This window comes from Euphorbia lathyris, chromosome 6, assembly GCF_963576675.1.
Source record: "Euphorbia lathyris chromosome 6, ddEupLath1.1, whole genome shotgun sequence".
NCBI classification, from domain to species: Eukaryota; Viridiplantae; Streptophyta; class Magnoliopsida; order Malpighiales; family Euphorbiaceae; genus Euphorbia; species Euphorbia lathyris.
The window spans coordinates 16,819,218-16,839,844 of record NC_088915.1 but is presented as its reverse complement, the minus strand read 5'-3'; the positions used below and the strand labels follow the sequence as shown (position 1 = coordinate 16,839,844).

Genomic DNA, 20,627 nt, shown 5'->3' with positions numbered 1-20,627 from the left:
CTTCATTACTTGGATGAAGACGAGGCTTCATTATTTGGAGATGAAGACGAGGCTTCATTATTTGGATGAAGACGAGGCTTCATTATCTTGGATGAAGACGAGGCTTCATTATCTTGATGAAGACGAGGCTTCATTGTTGGATTAACCCTTTTCTTTCCAGAACTATTTTTACTAATGCATTATATCTTTTAGCAAGTAACTTTTTAGAATCTGGTTTAGGATTTCTCCGATTGTTTAGGGTAGGTGGCCAACCGTACCCCAATGTGTGAACCTTTGTGAAGGTTAGAAGCTTTTATTCCTGGTGAGGAAGTTAAGCCGCCTTAGGCGATCGATTTGCTTCCTATCTTTGAGGTGAATCGATCCGCCGCCAGGTCTTGAGACTCTTCTTTGGGAAGAGTATTTGAGAGTGTAAAGTTCTCACGTCTGAGAAATGTTTTAACTCTGTCTCTGACGACGATCAATTGTTTCCTATCTTTGAGGAGAGAGTTGAGCTCATTTGAAAGCTCCCGAGGGTCTGTGCTTCTTATCTTTGTGGAAAGGGGATCCGCCCGTGATGGGGATCAATTGTCCTATCTTTGAGGTAATTGATCCGTCTGTGGAACTTTTCATTCGCCAGCCACTGGGCGTATATCAGGAATAAAAGCTAGGCAAATGAATATAAGAAGTATGGCGAGAAAGAATAAATTATAAAATATAGGATACTATAACAGTTTAATGCACATATAAGAATACGTAAAAATACTGATTTTTAGGCCTATGGTTCCGTCTTTTCTGAGAAACTAGAACCGCATCCTCAATGATGTTTAACTTATGAGTAATCACATCTGGGCTTACTCCTGTAGGGATCTCATTCTCCTATGCAAATAGGCTTTCAAACTCAATGAGAACTTTCGTAACATCCTCATTGATCTCGGGTTTTAATCCTTTGGCGATCCGTACCCGCTTTCCATCAGCAATAAGGAGCGTTTCTGTGTCGCCCAAAGCTGTAGTGACAAGTTCATCTTCCTCACCCTCGTCATCTTTGAATTGTGGGCGGATCGATAGCGACGCCGAGTAGGTCTCTTGAACCACCTTTTGGTTCCCGCTAATCATTATTCCTCCTTTGCTGGTGGGAATGTACATTGCCATACGACGGATGGAAATTAGGGCTGCAACCTCTGAGATGAACGGCCGCCCAAGAATGATGTTATAAGATGATTGTCCATTCATAATAGAGAACTCCAGATCACCAATCCACGTTTGATCATCATCCGCCAGCTTGCATTCCAAAGTTACCTGGTCCTTGGTCCGGATAGTGTGACCTGTCACTCCCATGATGTGAACAATGGTTGTTTCTATTTGGATCAGATCAACCTTGAGTTTGGCGAATGCACCTATGGTGATGACATTGCAAGAACTGCCCGTGTCTACCATTACTCGCTTCATTTCATCTCCCATCCTTCAATTGTCAATGCATTTGTATGTGGAGAGATTACTGGACCTGTTTCTGCAAAAGGGGCAATTGAGGGATGTTGTATCCAGAACGGATATTTTTGCTTTTTCCACGGGTGGCTGATACACTGGTCCATCTGCTATGACATTAATGACACTTTTGAATTTCTTTTTGGGATCTATCTTCTACTTGTTGTCTTGTTATTTGTTATTCTGGACAAATCTATCTAGTTTGCCAGCTCCCAGCAAGCTTCAGTGTGGTGGCCAACCTGTAGTATGCTTTGGCGTTTCTTCCAACGGTTACATGCTCCCCTCCTTTGGGTTCGGGATATGTAATGTCCCGCTTATATTGATTCTTTTCTTTTATATTGTGGCAAGTTGGAAGCTTTAATCATTTTTTCCGCCTCGTACCCCATGATTCGCGCTGTGAATGGTGAATTCCTGTTAACTGGATGGCGTATCTTTCTGCATTGTTCTCTTGTATATCCAGAGCGGCATGCACTCGCCTTTCAATCTCATCATTCGTGTGTTCAATGTTGAATCATGATGGTGAAGCTGGCTCTTGATCTTGATCTCGATCATGTTGAGGTTATGCTTGGAGCTATGGTTTAACGCGGATGGATGTTGTTATAATCGTGGGAGCCATTTTATCTAGCTTCGAATATCTTGTCTCCGCATCCTTCAACATTTTGCTAACATAATAGATGGAGAACTGCTGACCTTCTTCTTCTTGAATAACCACGGTGCACATAGCTTTATCAATGACAGATTGATACAAATGCAGGTCTCCCCTTCAGATTGGTCTGCTCATCAAGGGTGGTTCTGCTAGGAATTGTTTTATACCTTGATATGCTTGTTGACAATCTTTCTAGTACGATGATCCGCCCGTTCAACCTCTGGATCTTTCTCACCCATAGTGGGGCTTTCATTTAGGCTCTCTTTTCACCTTTTTCCTCGCATGGCTTTTATTTAGGCGCTCTTTTCACCTTTTTCCTCGCAGGGCTTTTTACTTTATCTGGATTTGCTCTAACTCCTTTTTTGCTAATGATATAGTCAAGGAATTTTTCTGAAGTGACTCTGAATATACACTTCTCTGGATTGAGCTTTATTTTTCATGCTAGTGTTTGGCACTAGTTGCATTATTAGCAATTCCCTTGTACCTGTGGGTTAGCACTGAAAGAACTCCAGAAGTGGGGCATACCCTGTCCATTATTAAAAGATTGTGGTAAGGCATAAAAGCTATATTCACTTACCTTGGGGATCAATGGCTTGATCCATGGAACTGACTTCATAGTGAAAGACTATTTACATTGACCTTTGTTGGCAAATATCATGTACGATGCAATGTCTCTTTATGGAATTTTTAGTTCATCTTGGAATCAACTTAATAATTCCTTCACGTTGGTCCCTGACTCTAGAATGAACTTAGTCAAAGGATAAAACCGAGTAAATATTATATGTCAAACAAATTCATAATAGAATTTTAATCGTGCTTGTTTTAATAATAATATCACGTATAACGATCATAACTATAAAGATTGATACTGCACATGAATATCATAATGAATTCTTAATAAATAACCATAATGAGAATGGTTTAAGAATAATGTCCTTTTGTATTTCAATGCGCATTAATATCCAAGATAACATATTTATTTTAAACGTCATAAAAGTTATGACATTCTATATTGGGTAAGATATCTTACATAGTTGCTATTTACTTGCAATTAATATTGTGCATCCATACATTAATGACATTCAGAGATCATTAAAGCCTCATTTGAATGAGGTGTAATTAAAGAAAAGTAAGTGATGATTTAATAATATAGTTATATATAAAATTACTCTTATATCATTTTATTTGTACGAATAAAATAAAAGAGAAAGGGTAATTTTGGAAGAAAAATACATGTACCATGATTCTCCTCCAATTTGGAGTGTAAGGAAAATTACTCAAAATCCACTCTCACATACCTTCATATACAATCCTCCAATCTTTAAGGAATTCTCATATATATCCTAAGAATTTTGCATAAATTAATGTTCTGATTCGAAACCGACACTTGCACTATTTTGTAGTTAGCTCAGGACATGAAAGTTTTGTTTATCCAATTTGGTATCAGCCCATAATGGTCTTAATAGTTAGGGACAATTACAGGATAATTACAAATAGACTCAATATTTTCAAGTCTCTTGTGTTGGTAACAGAAATTCTAACAATGTCAAATAAACAGTTTTTATATGAATAGACACATCCTTGTAAAAAAGGGAATGAAATAACTGTTTGACAAAACAATATTCAAAAATATAAATTTATGATATTAAAAGTACTATATAGGAGAAAAGCCATATATAGATGGTGAATTGTACAAGGAAAAACCAAATATGATTTTTTTGTAATTTCTTCTAATAGTTATATGCATGTTCATCCAAAAGACCGACCAGATCTAAATCATTTGTAATTACATGAGCCCTTTTATGATATTTTAATATCAAATGACAAAATCACATTGAATGGATGATTTTTTTTGTAAATCCCAAGATTACGGGTCTTATACATGCGTTTGTATTAATTCAATGATAATATCATATTACACTTGTCATGCATAAAAATATGAGGGCATAGTAAGCATGCAAGATTTAATGAAAGATTTGTGTCTATGACTTCATCTTTCACAGTTTATTAGATTTATCATAATAACATGTAATGATATTCATAGCACTTTATAAAAGTGAGGGATCTCAATTTTCTTTAATTAAAAATGGAATAAGAAAGGGGAGGAAACTTATCTTTTTCATCATAAAATTCCAGATTTAATGTAGAAAACTCTTTCCCACCAATATATGGAGAACTGTATCTTTGGATAGATTTATTGTACTGATTGAGCCAAAGTTTGAGATTGTGATTTCTATTCTGTTGACTCCATTGTTTTGTTCTTTGTGAAACTCTATACAATCAAGATTTTGTGATCTTCTGTTTGTTAGAGATCCACGCTCACCGCACCAATTGATAACTTGTGGAAAAATCCTTGATCGGAGCACTTCCCTGTGAGGCGCCGTTGGGATCGGCCGGGGACACTCCGATGCCAAAGTCAGTAATATTTCTGAGAATAAACTGTAAGCACAAAAGTAGAGAATCCGTAAGTGTACCTTTGATCCTAGGAAGCTGGGGTATTTATATAGGTTTTTGTAACCTTCAGCATTAATGGGGAAGCGGGTGAAGAGTCGTGTCATTACTCGTCTTTAATTGCTATCAATTCTCCATTAACCCTAATATTTAGCATTGAACCCCTCAGAGTTGAGGTATTCGAACAGTCAAGTCTTTATTCCCCTTTAATGGCTATTAATTGCCATTTAATTGTATTTATTCCCATTCATGGATGGTAATAAAGGCGCCTTTTCGTATTCTTTGATCCGTCAAGGCGTATGTACGCTCTCATTGAGAGCTATGTCGGGTCTCCGCTACTCGCTCTCATCGGGCGTATCTCGTTATGGCGTATCTCGCCATGGTCCACGTGGCGTGGCATAATGCTAGAGACTCCTTCCTTTTCCTCATTATTTGCATATTCGTCCCTGCATTAATTATCATTAATTGCACATTAATCATGCATAAATATCTCTTTTAGAAGGAATAATGGTTTGCCATTATTTCTATTAATTTTCCCTTATTCCTTATTCAAGAATAATTTGGGTTGTTATCATACTCAATTAATGGAGACATGCTATGTCTCAAGAAATCAATGTCCTTCTTGATAATAACACCTCGTGTTTGGTACCACGTCCCTCTAGTAGAAACATTGTTAGTTGTAGGTGGTTGTTTAGGATCAAACGTCATGTCGCCCACGGGGTGTGTGTCGCGCTCGTTTCAAGCCGCATCCAATCATCTCTTTAAAATGTGTATGCGTGCATGATTGGACGCCTTGTTTATTCATATTGACTCTACATGACTTAATTTTGGTAAGAGTGGTCCATGGAGAGATTTAGGTTCATTTTCCGGTTATGTGTAGGGAAGAGACGTGATCTCACCCTACCTCGCATGATAAATCAGTACTCTCATGATATCATATGTTTGCTATTCATTTTATTTCAAATTGTCGATACAAATTGAGTGCTCGTGCATTTTTTGGGATTTAGGATTTAGAGTCTGGATTTGTTTTAATTTGAGATTACGTATATAACATACGTGTAAATGTACTTATCAAATTAAAATATAATTTAATTTTACATATATCATATATACACTGCATTGGGTTATTCTTCTAACTTCATTGACTTCAGCGTCACTTTACTAGGTTTGTCGGAGTATCGATTAACCGATTTTTATGGCTACCCTGAGAGAATTCACCGTGAAAATTCTTGGCAACTTCTTAGAAGCCTCAGGGCTAATGATTCTGATCCATGGGTTATCATTGGGGATTTCAACGACATGATCTCTCATTCAAAAAAACGTGGAGGGAACAGGCACCCCCCAACTCTACTCAGGGGTTTCAGTGAAGCTGTCTCAGACTGTGGTTTGTCTGAAGTAAGTATGAAGGGTTATCTGTTCACCTGTGAGAGGGGACGCAACTCAGTACACCCTATCGAAGAAAAACTAGACCGTGCATTAGCGAATGTCAGTTGGTTCTCTATCTTTAGCTCGGCTTCTGTTAGTAATAAAGATGCCCAATGCAGTGATCATACATTATTGTCCTTAACCTTAAATAGTGCTTTAGTCTCCATGATCCGTCGCTTTCACTTTGAAAATGCGTGTATACAAGAGGCAGATTGTACTGATCAGATCACCACGGCTTGGCGGAACTCAGCACACGGGGGCCTTTTGTGTAAATAGCAGAGATGTGGAGAAATTCTTGAAACATGGGGAAATAACATCAGAAACAGATTTAAGAGAGAGGTTCGTGGCTGCAGGGCAGAAATTAAAAGGCTCAAAATGAAAACAGATGCACAAGCCCTGAAGCTTGTCAAACAGCACGGAATCGGCTTGATGAGCTCCTCCTTCAACAAGAAACTTACTGGAAACAAAGAAGCAAGGCTCTCTGGCTCAGTTATAGGGATCTAAATTCCAAGTTCTTTCACTCAGCTGCGAATAATAGGAGGAAAAAGAATGTAATCCACAAACTAGAAGATGAAGTGGGAAATTAGGTCGACTGGCAATCCGGGCTACCATCCCTTATATCGGGTTATTTTACTGATATTTTCTCCTCATCTGGTTGTCAATCTTCTCCTATTCTTGATCATGTCTATGCCAAAATCTCGCTTGAGATAAATGTAGAACTGCTTCAACCATTCACTGAGGAAGAAATAAAAAAGGTTGTCTTCTCAATGCATCCTGATAAAAGCCCAAGGCCTGACAGCTTTAATCCATGCTTCTATCAACATTATTGGGGCTTAGTTGGTCCGGATGTGGTTCAGTCGTGTATATAGTGGCTGAATGAAGGGGTATTTCCAGATAATTTCCATGAAACAAACATTGTGCTGATACCAAAAAAGACAGTGCCTTAAAAAGTGTCTGATCTTCGACCAATTGCATTATGTAATATGGTATACAAGATCCTGGCTAAGACAGTACCAAACAGATTAAAGAAGGTACTTGAGCTAATTATCTCTCCAACACAGAGTGCTTTTATTCCGGGTCGGCTAATCATAGACAATGTTATGTTAGCATTTGAAGTGAACCATTTTCTTGAACATAAGACTCGCGGTCGGCAAGGGTATGTTTCTCTCAAACTTGATATGGCCAAGGCATATGATCGGGTTGAATGGACCTTCTTGAGTCAGATGATGCAGAAGTTGGGTTTTGATGACAGGTGGATTTCTCTAGTTATGCAATGTGTTACCAAGGTAAAATACAATGTTATTCATAATGATCACTCAATTGGTCCTATCATCCCACAACGAGGCTTCCGACAGGGGGATCCAATCTCCTCGTATCTCTTTTTGATTTGTGCAGAGGGTTTATCAGCATCACTGCAAGCTCTAGAAACTCAAGGGCTGATTAATGGATGTAGTATAGTCAGGTCGGCTCCCCCAATATCCCACCTCTTCTTTGCAGATGACAGTTATTTGTTCTTTAAGGCATCATGTGAGGAGAGTTTAGTGGTTCAACAATGTTTACTTCAGTATGAAGCTGCCTCGGGGCAGAAAGTGAATTTCTCCAAATCATCAATATCTTTCAGCAGAAATTGCAGCGCTGACATACGTTCTACCTTGAGCACTCTCTTTGGGATACCACTAGGGTTGGGTACGGAAAAATATCTGGGACTCCCGGCTTTGATAGGAAGAAACAAATCACAATTTTTTCAATACATAATAGACAGAGTTAAAGCAATGGTCACTAGCTGGAAATCAAAGTTACTATCTCGGGCTAGTAAAGAAGTGCTGCTGAAATCTATTATTCAAGCTCTACCAATATATGCCATGAGTCTTTTCCTCCTGCCTCAGTTACTATGTTCAGACTTGGAAAGGATGATGAATTCTTTCTGGTGGGGATCGACTAATATAGATGGAAGAGGTCTTCACTGGAAATCATGGGAAAAGCTGTGTATTCCGAAGCGTGATGGAAGGATGGGGTTTCGAAAGCTACATCTCTTTAACATAACACTGTTAGCTAAATAAGGCTGGAGGCTATTAACCAACCCAGAATCACTACTAGCGCGAGTTTTTAAAGCTAAATATTATCCGTCCTCTTCTTTCCTGGAAGCGAAATTGGGTAATAAGCCTAGCTTTATATGGAGAAGTATTCATGCTGAACAACCACTGATAATCTCCGGTGCAAGGCGAGTTATTGGTACAGGTGAATCAATTAACATTTGGGAAGACCCATGGCTTCCGTATCCTATAAATCCTTTTGTTGTCACTACTCACCTCCCGGATCTTGACAGTGCAACAGTAGAAAGCCTCCGGCGGGATTCAGGTGAATGGGATGAAGAGCTAATAAGTGGTACTTTTGTAGACAGAGATGCAAACCTTATTCGGACTATTCCACTGTGTATGCGTTCAGTCTCGGACTCGTGGGAATGGTTATGGGGAAAACGAGGAAGGTTTTGTGTCAAAAGCTCATACTGACGTCTATGGAATGATCAATTTGGGACTAGGCTAACTGCGGAAGCAAATGAAGTGAATTGAGGGTCTGTTTGGGCTCTTAACAATACATGTCCGATGTGTGAGGAAGCGGAGGAAGACGGTTTCCACGCTCTAATTTCCTGCCGATATGCCCGACATCTATGGGCCTGACCCGTCTTTCTGCACTTGGAGATAGATGTTCAATGTTTCAAAATTTCTGGGCGGAACTGCTAGAACACCATTCGGATGAAGCTGACAGTGCAACGATTTGTTGCTGGTTTCTATGGCTTAATCGGAATAACCAGGTATGGACCCAACAGGTAATGACGCCGACAACTCTCTTCTCTTCTGCTATGCAATTCTTCACGAGTTGGAAAGCTGCTCAAACAAGGCGGAATGGAGTCAGAAATCTGACGCCGGTAACTGGTCAGAAATGAAGCAAGCCTCCTCCTGGTATGTCTAAATTAAACATCGATGGCGCTGTATTTTCTAGTTTGGGGATCGCAGGGTATGGGTTTGTGTTGCGGGACAGCGTCGGGGACTTCCAGGCTGCGGGTAATGGAGTCATTCATTGTAATCTGGACCCATTTCTGGTTGAGACGATCTCATGTCGGGAGGCATTGAGTTGGCTAAAAGAGTCCAGCAAGTAGAACGTATTAATTGAATCAGATTCTTAACTACTAGTGTATGCTATTCAGCGAGAAACTAGTGGCAATTCGACTCTCGACCTCATTATTGAAGACTGCAAACACCTAATCAAGTATATTGCTAATGTGTCTATTTCATTTATTCGTAAAACAACAAATTGTACTGCTCATTCTTTAGCCCGTGCAGTTACAACTGTCACTGATAAGAAGATTTGGCTTTTAGAGCCTCCCTCATGTGTATGTGCTGCTCTTGCTTTTGATTCTTAATAAGATTTCGTTTCAATTGTAAAAAAAAGAGTATTTTAAGTATATTATACACTCAAATAATATTTTCGTGTTATTTTGGATTAATTTTATTTATTTGAGATAACATCTCGAATTGATTTATTGTTTTGAATTATATATACGACACATACAATTATATATATATATATTTCTCTTTGAGTTTTGTTCAGACTTCATAGTTTGCGGAAAATGTAAAGTAAAATCATATTGAGGAAGTATTATCTTGAGCAAAACGTATAAAATACTAAAGTTGAAATGAGTAAGAAGAAAGATTTTACTTTGCATTATCCTGGGCAAATTTTGAAGTACTACATGATTAAAAATGGAATGCTAAGTTTGTAAATAAAAAAGGAAACCAAAAGAAAAAGAAAAAAGAGTAAGAAATTTATAAGTTGTTATATATAAATAAATGATGTTTTGGAAAAAATTATACAATTGGATAATTGATCGAAATATATAAATCATTTCTAATTTGACGGGGTTTTATAATTTTCCCCCTACTTTCCCAAGCATAATTGCTTAATTAACTTCCTTTTGATTAACCTCACTTGACCTCAAAACAAGCAAAACCTCCGTCTATACCCCTCTCCTTTGCGACTGCAACAGAAAAACCCAACCCACCAAACGGAAGAGACAAAATTGGCTAAAGGAGAAAGATGATCAATGGGAATGAGTTAAGCAGCAAAGTGAATACGGAGAACGAAGAAGAGGAAGAAATAGTTTGCTTAGACGAATCTTTCTTCATCAATGACGAGTAACATCTAACCAATTTCTTTCTTTTCTTTTCCTTTCTGTCTCTAAAGTATGCATGTTCTCATAATTATACTTGTTTTTCACTATGTTCAGTTATCAGTTGACAACTTTTACTTTTGGGTCTCATGTTCTTCAACTCCTCTGTCTTCAATCCGCTTCTAGTGAGCTAATTTCTCCTTTCTTTTGATTCAATACAGTAAACTAAACAAACCTAGATCTAATTTTTATTAATTAGAGTAATGTGCTTGATTATTATTGTTCTAGGATTATTAATTAGCTGTATATTAAGTTAAGTGATGATATGCCATGAAACAATTTGCATTGTTCTATCTCTAGTTATAGTTATATATGACCTAAATGTACCTAATTAGGTCAGCTCAGTCGTGTTGTCTCTTTAAATGGTGTTTGAACCGATTGCATCTGCTCTTGGTTTCTGATACTAGTCTCTCATGGAAGTGAAATAGAAGAAACTCCATGAGCTTATCTGGAACCAAGTTTGGGAACCTAACCTACAATGGATAAATTGAGGCTCTTTGTGGATTAAAGGGATAAGTTACAAATTTAACCTTATGGTTATTGGGGGGAGAGCTGATTTAGCCTCTTAAGCCTGTCTTTTAACGGATAATGCAATTTCAAACCTCATTAATGGAAGATAAGTTTTTTTCATTGACAGATGTACAATTTCAAGCATTATTAGGTGGCCAAAACAGTGGAAGTTGGGGTGGCCAGAATATGAAATGCACATGAAAAAAATCGTCTTTTCGTTAACGAGGCTTGAGATTCCACTGTCTAGTAAACTCTTGGCTTAAGATGCACTAGTTTGTACATGGAGGCTAAATCCGCTCACTCTCCCCTAATAACCATGGCTAAATATGTAACTTATCCTTGAATTAAATGTATACATTACTGAGGATGTTGTAGCAATAGCATTTTAGCAGTGAGATATATGCTAGAGGATGCTTTATTGTTCAAATCCTCGGGAACAAGTATAAGTACTGATTTTTGCAAATTACCTATGTATAAAGTCTGACTTTGCAAATTAACTAAAACTCAAATATTTTGAAATCGACAGATTGACTCACAGATCTGTAACTGCAAGCTGCATAAACCATATACACGAGTTTGCAAACTTTTAAATCACACATCTGACGTTGCAAATCGGGTAAACCACAATTTTTTTTTCTCTACCCCGAAAACTGAACATGTTGTAGCAATAGGGGTAAGATATATGAGTAGAGTAGGTATTTCAGATTATTTTATAGTGATATTGATCTTCTAATATTGAAATTCTATCTGTAAATTTGTACTGTTTATCATAGTTATGCAATATGCATATATATGCGCTGATATTGATGTGTTTAATAGAATATTATCATCGCTGAATGAGGTTTATTAGAATTTGTCTACTAACATATCTGGTGCAGCTGACTTTGATTTGACAGGGCAACTGGTATGGCCTGGTGCTATGCTTTTGAATGATTATCTCTCGAAAAACACTGAGATCCTAAGGGGATGTTCCATTATCGAATTAGGATCCGGCATAGGTGATTTGTGTTCTAAGCCTATTTTTCCTGAATTCTCTGAAATATGTGTATGTTCAGTGCAATTTGCTATCGAAACAGCTTTTAGATGACCTTTTTATGCGACTATATTGTTGTTTACTGAAATGCAGGAGTTACGGGGATACTTTGTGGCCGGTTTTGTCATCAAGTTTTGTTAACTGACCACAATGATGAAGTGTTGAAGGCAAGGTTGCAAGATTACTTTCTATCTTAAAACAAAGATTATAGTCCTGTCGTGAATTTCCTGTTATTGTGATGATTTATATCATTAATTCCTTTTTTCAGATTCTAAATAAAAATATAGAGATTCATGCTCCTTCTGTGAGCCCCGACTGTTGTGCTGGTGAGGGAATTCAATTCTAAGTTACGTACTTATATTCTTGATGAGATTAGCTCATAGTTTGTTTTTTGGCTTCTTACCTGCAGAATTAGCAGCTGAGAAGCTAGAATGGGGAAATTCTGATCACCTAAACAAGATCCTAGAAAGATATTCTGGAGGTTTTGATCTGATTCTTGGAGCCGACATTTATATCCTGATCATTGCTCTTATTTTCATTTAGCGTTTTTATTTGAAGGTATTATGCAACTTTTGTTTAGGCGTTTTCTATAGGGGAAGTAAGGAATATGTTATCGATTAACAGTTTCTTTGAACCATATTTTTTGTCCTAGATCATGCAATGCCTACAATCATCCCAAAAAACCCATTTCATGAAAGTTTGACAAACCTTAGGACTCGAAACGAGCACATGATAATTGCCATTTACTCAGGGACGGATCTAAGGGGGGTCGGGAGGGGGCTTTAGCACCTACTGGTTGCTAGAAAACTCCATTGAACTTGTGTATTGAGCTTTAATTTTTTAGGGTAAAGACACCGAAAAAAATTTCAATTAAGCACCGATAGGCAATTGAAACACCCCTGTCAATGAATCCTAGATCCATGGAATTTGACCACTAGTTATTTCACTTTTTGTTCCTAATAGATAAATAAGAGATAGAAGTCTAGGATGTTAGATTCCAAAAGCATTTGTCTGATATCCCCAGAAGTGGAAACCAAAGAGAAGCTAACAAAATGGTTGTCTCTTAATTATTCCGATGAGTAGATTGCTAAGAAAATTGTAGCGCTTGTGTCTATCGAATCGAAGCTATATGTACAAGTATCTCAAGAGCATCTTGTTATTAGCAAACATCAGCCGAAAGACATCTAGCAGGGTTTCTGTGTTAAAATGCAGAGCAAAGCATGGTTTGAGTCAGAATATTCTTATTTACAAGTAACATGATTTCTCGATTCGTATATTCATATCTGTGCACAGTATTTTATACTTGCATGCTTCCCCAGTTACGAGTTCTGAATGCTTTTTACTTGCTCATTGCTTTGTAATGTGTCATGATGCACCATTATAGTATTCAAATAGTTCGACATTCATTTCTTGATATATATGTGATTGGGGAAAAGAAAAAACGGAACTTCCTTGACGACATGTAAGCTTTCAGCAGTCGAGCGTTCCCCCGCTTTTTGATACTGTGGAACAGCTTCTTCGCGTTAGGGGAGGACGCTGTAAATTCATTCTAGGCTACGTATCTCGAGCAAAGATGTGAGTAACATGATTCTGTACTATTGTTGCTATTGTCTTCTTCTGATATAACATTTAACATTGTCTTCATTTTCTTTGTTTTATGTGCAGGATGGATTCATTGATTATGAAAGAAGCTGCTGAGCATGGGATGAAGATGGTCGAAGTAATCGGGAGCCGAGCTGTGGTGGGAAATCTTGAAGGAGTAATTTATGAGATTATCCTTGAATAATAACATAAAAAACGCGTTTTAATACGGAACTTCAATGGTGAAAGAGAATTATAGAAGCTAGAGCACAGTTTTGCTGCTGATTTTGTTACATGTAATTTCAGAACTTAAATTAATGGAGAGAAGAAAGCAGCCATAGCAATGTGAGTTCTTACTAACAACTCCATTGGTAATACTTCGGGTTAAATGCATCATCGGTATGTCTCAAACTGGTCACTCAACCTCAATTTGTCCCAAATATTATGATGTCCTATTCAATTTTTCCAAGGGCTAGTGCCATTGTTAATGGTATGATATTGATTATCGGTAGGACTGTAAATGAGCCAAGAGCGGCTTGGCGTTCGGCTCGATAAAAACTCAATCATGTTCTGCTCGATTTATAAAAGAACTGAGCTTTAGCACGATTTTGAAGCTCGATTCGTAAACAACCCGAGCTTGAGCACGTCGAAACTCAGTTCGAAAGCTCGTGAGTAGATTCGATTATAGGTTCGTAAAGAAGCTTATGAACAAGCTCGATTATAATATCCATGAACAGGCTAGTGAGCAAGCTTGGTTCGACTTTTTTTTATAATGGTATTTCTTGGGTGATGGAGAGTTAGAATTTGTTAAAGTTTAAGAGTTTGAGATCATTGATGAACTAAAACATTTATGTATTAAACATCTAAATTTGATATTTCTAAACTCATTATTTCATTTGCTATTAGATGAGCTCGTTAATACTAATGTAATAAGTTCCTCGACTTCTACAATCGTTCCTAAGAACGATGGCTTTGATATAACCACTTAGGTTTTTGCTTCCTTTTCTTCCCTTTTTAGCAAGGGTTTTATTACAAAGCATGATCGATTAATTCTGAGAAACTTTATTTTTCCTAAGTAATGTCTGAACAATTCTTCATTTTAGCACATTTCTTCATGCTCATTTTCCTTAAATATACGTTTCAATGGCCGGCCTATCTGGCCTCTTTATACTTGGTCGCATTTTCGCTAGACTTCTTATATCAGTCCTTATTGCATTTTGTCTAACTGATGGGGTTTCCTCATTCGAAGTTTGACAATATTTTTTTTAAGTCTATAGACTCGATATGCCTTAATTACTTTGTTGTAAAAGTTATTCTCACCATGTTCATGACATACGGGGTTTTTCTCCAACATGTTATACTCTTTGGTGCCACACATGTCTGATGCATCTCAACATGCAGACTTTTCAATGTTGTGAACAACATCATCTCATCCTTTTGATTGGTTTCCCCCACAATGAGCCACATATTATTATGCGTCGATGTTGTTATTCCCTTTTGGATTTCCTGTTATCCAATCTTTGGGATGTCCAGATATGGCTGTTCGGATCCACACTAATTCTTTCGACTAACGAGAAAATTTTACAAAGGCTCCTTGCTCTGTTCACACCAATTTCAGAGTTTCATTTTAATTCTTAAGTATTTTTTTAGAATTTTGAAGTTATAGAGACCTTCCATGCTACTTAGAAAACCTGACAATTCATCTTATAATTAGCTTATTCAACAGAAGTAGAAGCAATATTAAGTAACATTTGAAAACTCTCACTAAGATTTCATTAGGTAATTTTTGCTTTGGGACGTAATCTCCTTCATTTTAGCATAACAAACATCTATCAAATAAAAGTCAAGAGCTCACATTCCTTGTTGGTTGGGCTCGATTGGACTCTTCTTTTGCTTTCCGTTCCACATTTAACATAAGACCATTTCCTCTCATCTCCTTAGGTACTTTGTCTATCTTGCTGATATGAGCATTTATGCGTTTTTTCATATCTGGCTATTAACCACTTCTTGGTTACGTTTCTTTCTTCTTGTTGTCCGTTTTGTTGCTAGTTCCATCTATCTGTCAAAAGCCATAATCAACAATTCCTCTTTGTTCTCAGCTTCTGTGTTAGTGTCTTCCCAATTGTTGCTTCTTACAAGGATGTCATGTATGCTTCTTGTCCCATCTTTTGATTGCCTTTTACTAGGATGGTTCCTTTCTGTGAGGATCTGTAAGGCCAAATGTTGTACAGAAATTGTCGCCTCTGATTAGAAAAAATGGCCTTCACATTATGACATTGTAGGCCATGGGCTTATCAATTAGGTAAACTCGCAATCTCCCTTCCAAGCCGCACCATCCTCGCTAAAATGACACTCTATGACCACTCGATCGCTCACTGAAGCTGAATGTACGGTAAGGCATATGGATGGTATATGCACAAGCTCGATTATGCATGGATCCACCTGCAATTTGCTAAATGCAACTGGCATGATTACATTCACTAAACTTTCAGTGTCCACAAGTATCTGTCTGGCCTGATATCCTTGAATCACTTCCTTAAGAACCAATGCATCTGCATGAGGATTGGATAAATGGTTGGAGGAGGAAAATGATTAATTGAGCACGTCGTTAGTCCATATCCTCTCTGATCCCTCTCATTGGTCGGCCTTCTTAACAAAATGATTCAACTTCCCTTTATAAATTAATATTTCAATATCTTCGTCTAGTTCTATTCAGTTACTTGTGTCATGGTCGTTTGCCATGTGGAAACGACAATAGGCCTTAGAGTTCTTACCATACTGCTCTCTTGTCTTCTGGGTGAGGTACTTGATGTCTCAATTGCTTTCACTTTTTTTCAATCCATAACAAAACATCTTTTTTTGTTGCATTCAACGGGGACTAAATGGATTGCCGATCTTTCTCAGTCTTCTTGTTGGATCTCTTTGTGGATTCACCATAGGAATTATGATTTCACTCCTCCTCAATGCTCTTTCTTATATATCTCTCATCTGCCTCGATATCATCTAGTTCAACAAACATTTTGGCTCTCTCTACCAGTAATGTCAGTTCTGAAGGTGTTCTCAATACCAACTCCCCCCTCAGTCTATCACACATTGTGTTCTGGGTCATAAACTCCAAGGCTATTATGAAATCGACCTTTTTAATGTTAAAATGCATTTTGTTGAACTTGTCTACATTGTCTCTTAGGGGCTCATCAGATCTCTAGCGAAGGTTGTACAAGGCTCTACATGTTATGCATGGTGGAATGGAGGCTACAACCTTGGTGCAAAACTCCCTCTTCAATCGTGCCCGGCTATTGGTGGATCCTATATCTAAGGTTTGGAACCAGTACGAGGCCGCCTCTATTAATATAGTTGAGAAGATTTGGCATAGGAAAGCTTCATTCGCCCCACACATGTCCATCAGCTCCTTTTAGTTTCTGACATTGACAGTGGGGTCTATATCTCATTCGTATTTTGGCAAGCATGGAGGCTTGAACTTTCGGTCTCTTGTCCAATTAATGATATCAGTGGCGAACGATGAGTCCTGGCTCATCAATAAAAGGTGATCTACAACCGCATCGTATCTCCCCAACTTTGTCACCACATCCTTATCAGATCCCTCTCTAACTGCTTGGATCTAAGTATATTGGGTGACTAGCTTGGTGGTACCTTTAGATGCTCTCTCTCCTGCGGATGGAGTTGTTACCCTAGATGCAATTATACCTTGAGAGCCTCCAATCTCTTTTTTAACTCTCGACCTTTATCCTACTCCAGATCTGTTTTTTGCTCCATATCTCTCATATGCTCTGGATCTCTCCTCTGCTTTACATCTCTCATGTGCTCATGATCTCCTTTCTGAGCCATGTATGCATCTTGGTTCAGGCCCACATCTTAGTACGAATCCACATCTAGATCTATATCCAGAACAAAGTCCACATCCTGACCCAGATCCACATCTTTGCTAGATCTGCATCATGCATATTGGTAGAATGGAGGAAACAGAGGATAATATATGATAGGTGAGTTACAAATTAACCCATTTGGAGGCCATCGAATGGATGGCACATATATGGGTTCATCGATTGGACCTCTGAAGTAGATTTCCAATATATGCTTCTCCTCTTTGGGTCCAAAGCATTGAGCTACTGGTTGGTTTGGTAGTTACGATGACCATTTCTGATGCCGTTGGAGTTTAGGTGGTTATTTTTCCCTCCCCCACCAACAAAAATAGAGCATTAATATCAACTCCTCACCGCCACTAGTATTTTGCTCTACCCGAGGCTTGTTCTTATATCCCCACGCATGTTTGGGAATAAAATTTTTGGGTTCAAACCTAAACCCATTATAGTTCCGCTTGCTAAAGTTTTGACATCAACCCACATATTTTTAGGTTCTGATTAGAATCCTAATGATCTCACTTTCTAGGGTTGGTTGGCCATCTTAGCCATAACGGTAGAAAATGTGTTAGTGTCTCTGGTATCATGTCTTTATGAACCCTCTGAAGAAATGCCTTGATAGACTCTGTGGATCTGGCCTGAGGTGGAAGCGTAAAAAATATCATAATATGCGATGTTCTCGATAGTAATTGTTTCCAGAATCAACATCAATGGTGTCCGTCACTAGAGCTAATGAACTCATCAGAAAGCCTCAGCTCCATGTTCACTGCACCAAATGATAGATTTTGAAAATTGTGATGAATGGATCTCAAAGTCATTCCTCTTCAATCTAATGGATTCCTGCAAAAAATAAAATAGTTGTCAGCTGCCCGATGTAAGCACTTTGATGTTTAAGTTAATACCACTCTAAAAAAAGTGATAAAGAAATGGAGGCAATGTTTTGAGCATACCTGAAAGATTCACTTAAACTCTATTTTTATAGGTTGTTAGATCCTTATCAGAGTTCACATGTGTCATGCTTTCTTTAGTGGATCACATTGTTCCAATGGGAATTCACCACACGGTTTGTCTTTCTTGGATCATGTTAACACCAGTATTCTTTTAGTACCCGGTATAGTGATTATGCATCCTTTAAGCACTCATCCGGATTGTAGCCCCTAGTCCACATAGAGTCTAGACCATCCCCCTAAGGGTCTTTGTCCAAACGTCCGATGTTCGACTCCTGGGCATTCCTTTGGCCGCATCTTGAACCTCTCTAAGGACTACGTAGGCTTCCTCTAGGATATCCAACTATAGATCTCGATTGAGGTTCTCCTATGGCATTCCACATGTCATCCTCAAATATTACCTAAGGATTCGATCGCTAGCGGCCTCGATAAAGTTAGGTTGAACCGTCATCGTTGAAAAGGTTCCAATCTGAGTCGCACTCTTTGTACCTGCACTAGGAAAGACATAATTCGTGGATATAGATAAGGAAAACTCTCCCTTATGAGTGTTGCTCGGCGTGACAAATAGTCTCATGTGCACATCGTGGATTCCGAATGTCACCTTTCTTCAAATGCTAATAGTTGTCTCAGTATATGTTACCAAAAAGAAGAATCTAAACATAAAAATAAAGGTTGGTGCGTACAAACTCCATATTCCTTTGGCACGTTTTGACCGCTTGTACACGATCCTTCTCTAAATTGGGTTGATGCCCCTTGTTGTGGCAACGACCTCAATAAAGGTGGGATGAACCGTCACTATAGATAAGGTTCCAGCCTGAGTCAGGCTCCATGTACCTACATGATGAAAGACATAATTCGTGTATATAGTTAACGAAAAATTATCCTTCGGGGGTGTGGCTCGACGTGACAAATGGCCTCATGTGGACGTCGTGGATTTCAAATGTCACCTTCTCTCCAACTAGAGTGCAAAAAAGATCTTCAGTTTAGGTGCCAATCGAAGTGGTTGGGGCGATAGTGCAACCGGTGTTTTTAGTTCCAATGTGTCAAAATGTCATCTTAGAGAGGAAGTCCGCAAAGACACTCAAGTCCTCTAGGCTTAAGACTTCTGCAATTCTGCTTAAAAGTTGCTCATTTGTCTCACTAGTAGAAGGAACATAGGATGTCACTGTAGTGGTAGGAGGGACTTAGGATGTTGATGGGAGGACAAAGATGTTAGTTTATCGATGCGCTAGTAACAGCTTCAATCGTCTCAGTATATGTTGGAAGAAAGGAAAATCTAACCTTACAATTAGAGGTTTGTGCGTATGGACTCCATATTCCTCTGGCATATATCTAATTGCTTGTACAAAGTATTGCCCTTCTCTAAACTGGGTTTCGACCCCCTTTTACAACGCTAGACTATGTATTCATATCCAAGATATTAGTGGGGGCATGTATCCAATTTCCCAAAGATTTGGCTATTGGTGGGCTCGATAAAAGTGAGATAAACCATTATCATTGAGAAAGTTCCAGTATGAGTTGCTCTCTCAGTACTTGCATTACGAAAGACATAATTCGTGGATATAGTTAAGGAAAACCCTCCCCGTGGCAAATAGTCTCTTATGCACGTCGTGGATTCCGAATGTCATTGTCTCTCCAACTGGAGTATGAAAGAGATTTCCAGTTTTGGTGCCAACCAAAGTGGTTAGAACAACAGTGCAGTCAATGTTTTTAGTTCCACCATGTCGAAAGGTCATCTTGGGAGGAATTTCACGAAGGCACTCGAGTCATCTAAGCTTTAGACTTCTATAACTCGCTTAAAACTTGCTCATATGTCTCACTAGTAGGAGGAACATAAAATGTCTCTGCAATGGTAGGAGGGACTTGGGATGTTGAAGGGAGGACAAAGGAGTTGTTTTGTTGATGCGATAGTAACAACTTCAATGTCAGGTGTCGTGTTCACCGCATCAATGATAATGTAGGTGAAAAAAATCACCATAAGATACAATAGTCTTCCTAGAAGATCCGGTTCAGCACTCCAACATTCCTGCAAGACAAAGTATTATCGGATTCCGACGAGGGACTCTCCAATACTCAAATCAATTCTGACCTGAAAGAATAATGGTTATAACAATTTAACAGTAAAAGTATACTTTTTCAAGGGACTCCCTTTGCAAGGAAGATCTGGTTAATCATAATCTAAGACAAGATTGTTGATGATTTCGTTCCTCTGCTTCTTTACATCCTTATATATATATATATTTTTTGGTTGTTGTTGGTTGAGATCCTAATTTCCAGCAAATACTAATCTTGTCTTGGCCTTAATGATCTCTCCTCATTTCTCTCCTTCTTACCTGGTCCTCTTGCTACCAATTCAAAGGCTTCAATGATGGATCAAACCTCACCCAGGAGCTTGACCCATTTTCCAAACCCATTTGGAGCAACCCGACAACCAAACCCGTAAAAGGCCTGCTAAAATCCATCCCTA

General features: G+C 38.4%; 1 protein-coding gene across 1 annotated transcript; it reads left to right on the top strand.

Annotated features, from left to right (window-relative positions):
* Positions 1-9,960: 9,960 nt before the first annotated feature.
* On the top strand, positions 9,961-14,282 carry LOC136234203 (uncharacterized). The gene is made up of 8 exons (XM_066023992.1): positions 9,961-10,176; positions 10,269-10,336; positions 11,600-11,719; positions 11,848-11,921; positions 12,023-12,080; positions 12,164-12,265; positions 13,221-13,329; positions 13,420-14,282. Exons 1-8 carry the CDS (start codon positions 10,079-10,081, stop codon positions 13,538-13,540), a joined length of 750 nt encoding a protein of 249 aa, XP_065880064.1. The 5' UTR covers positions 9,961-10,078; the 3' UTR covers positions 13,541-14,282.
* The last annotated feature ends 6,345 nt before the right edge of the window (positions 14,283-20,627 follow it).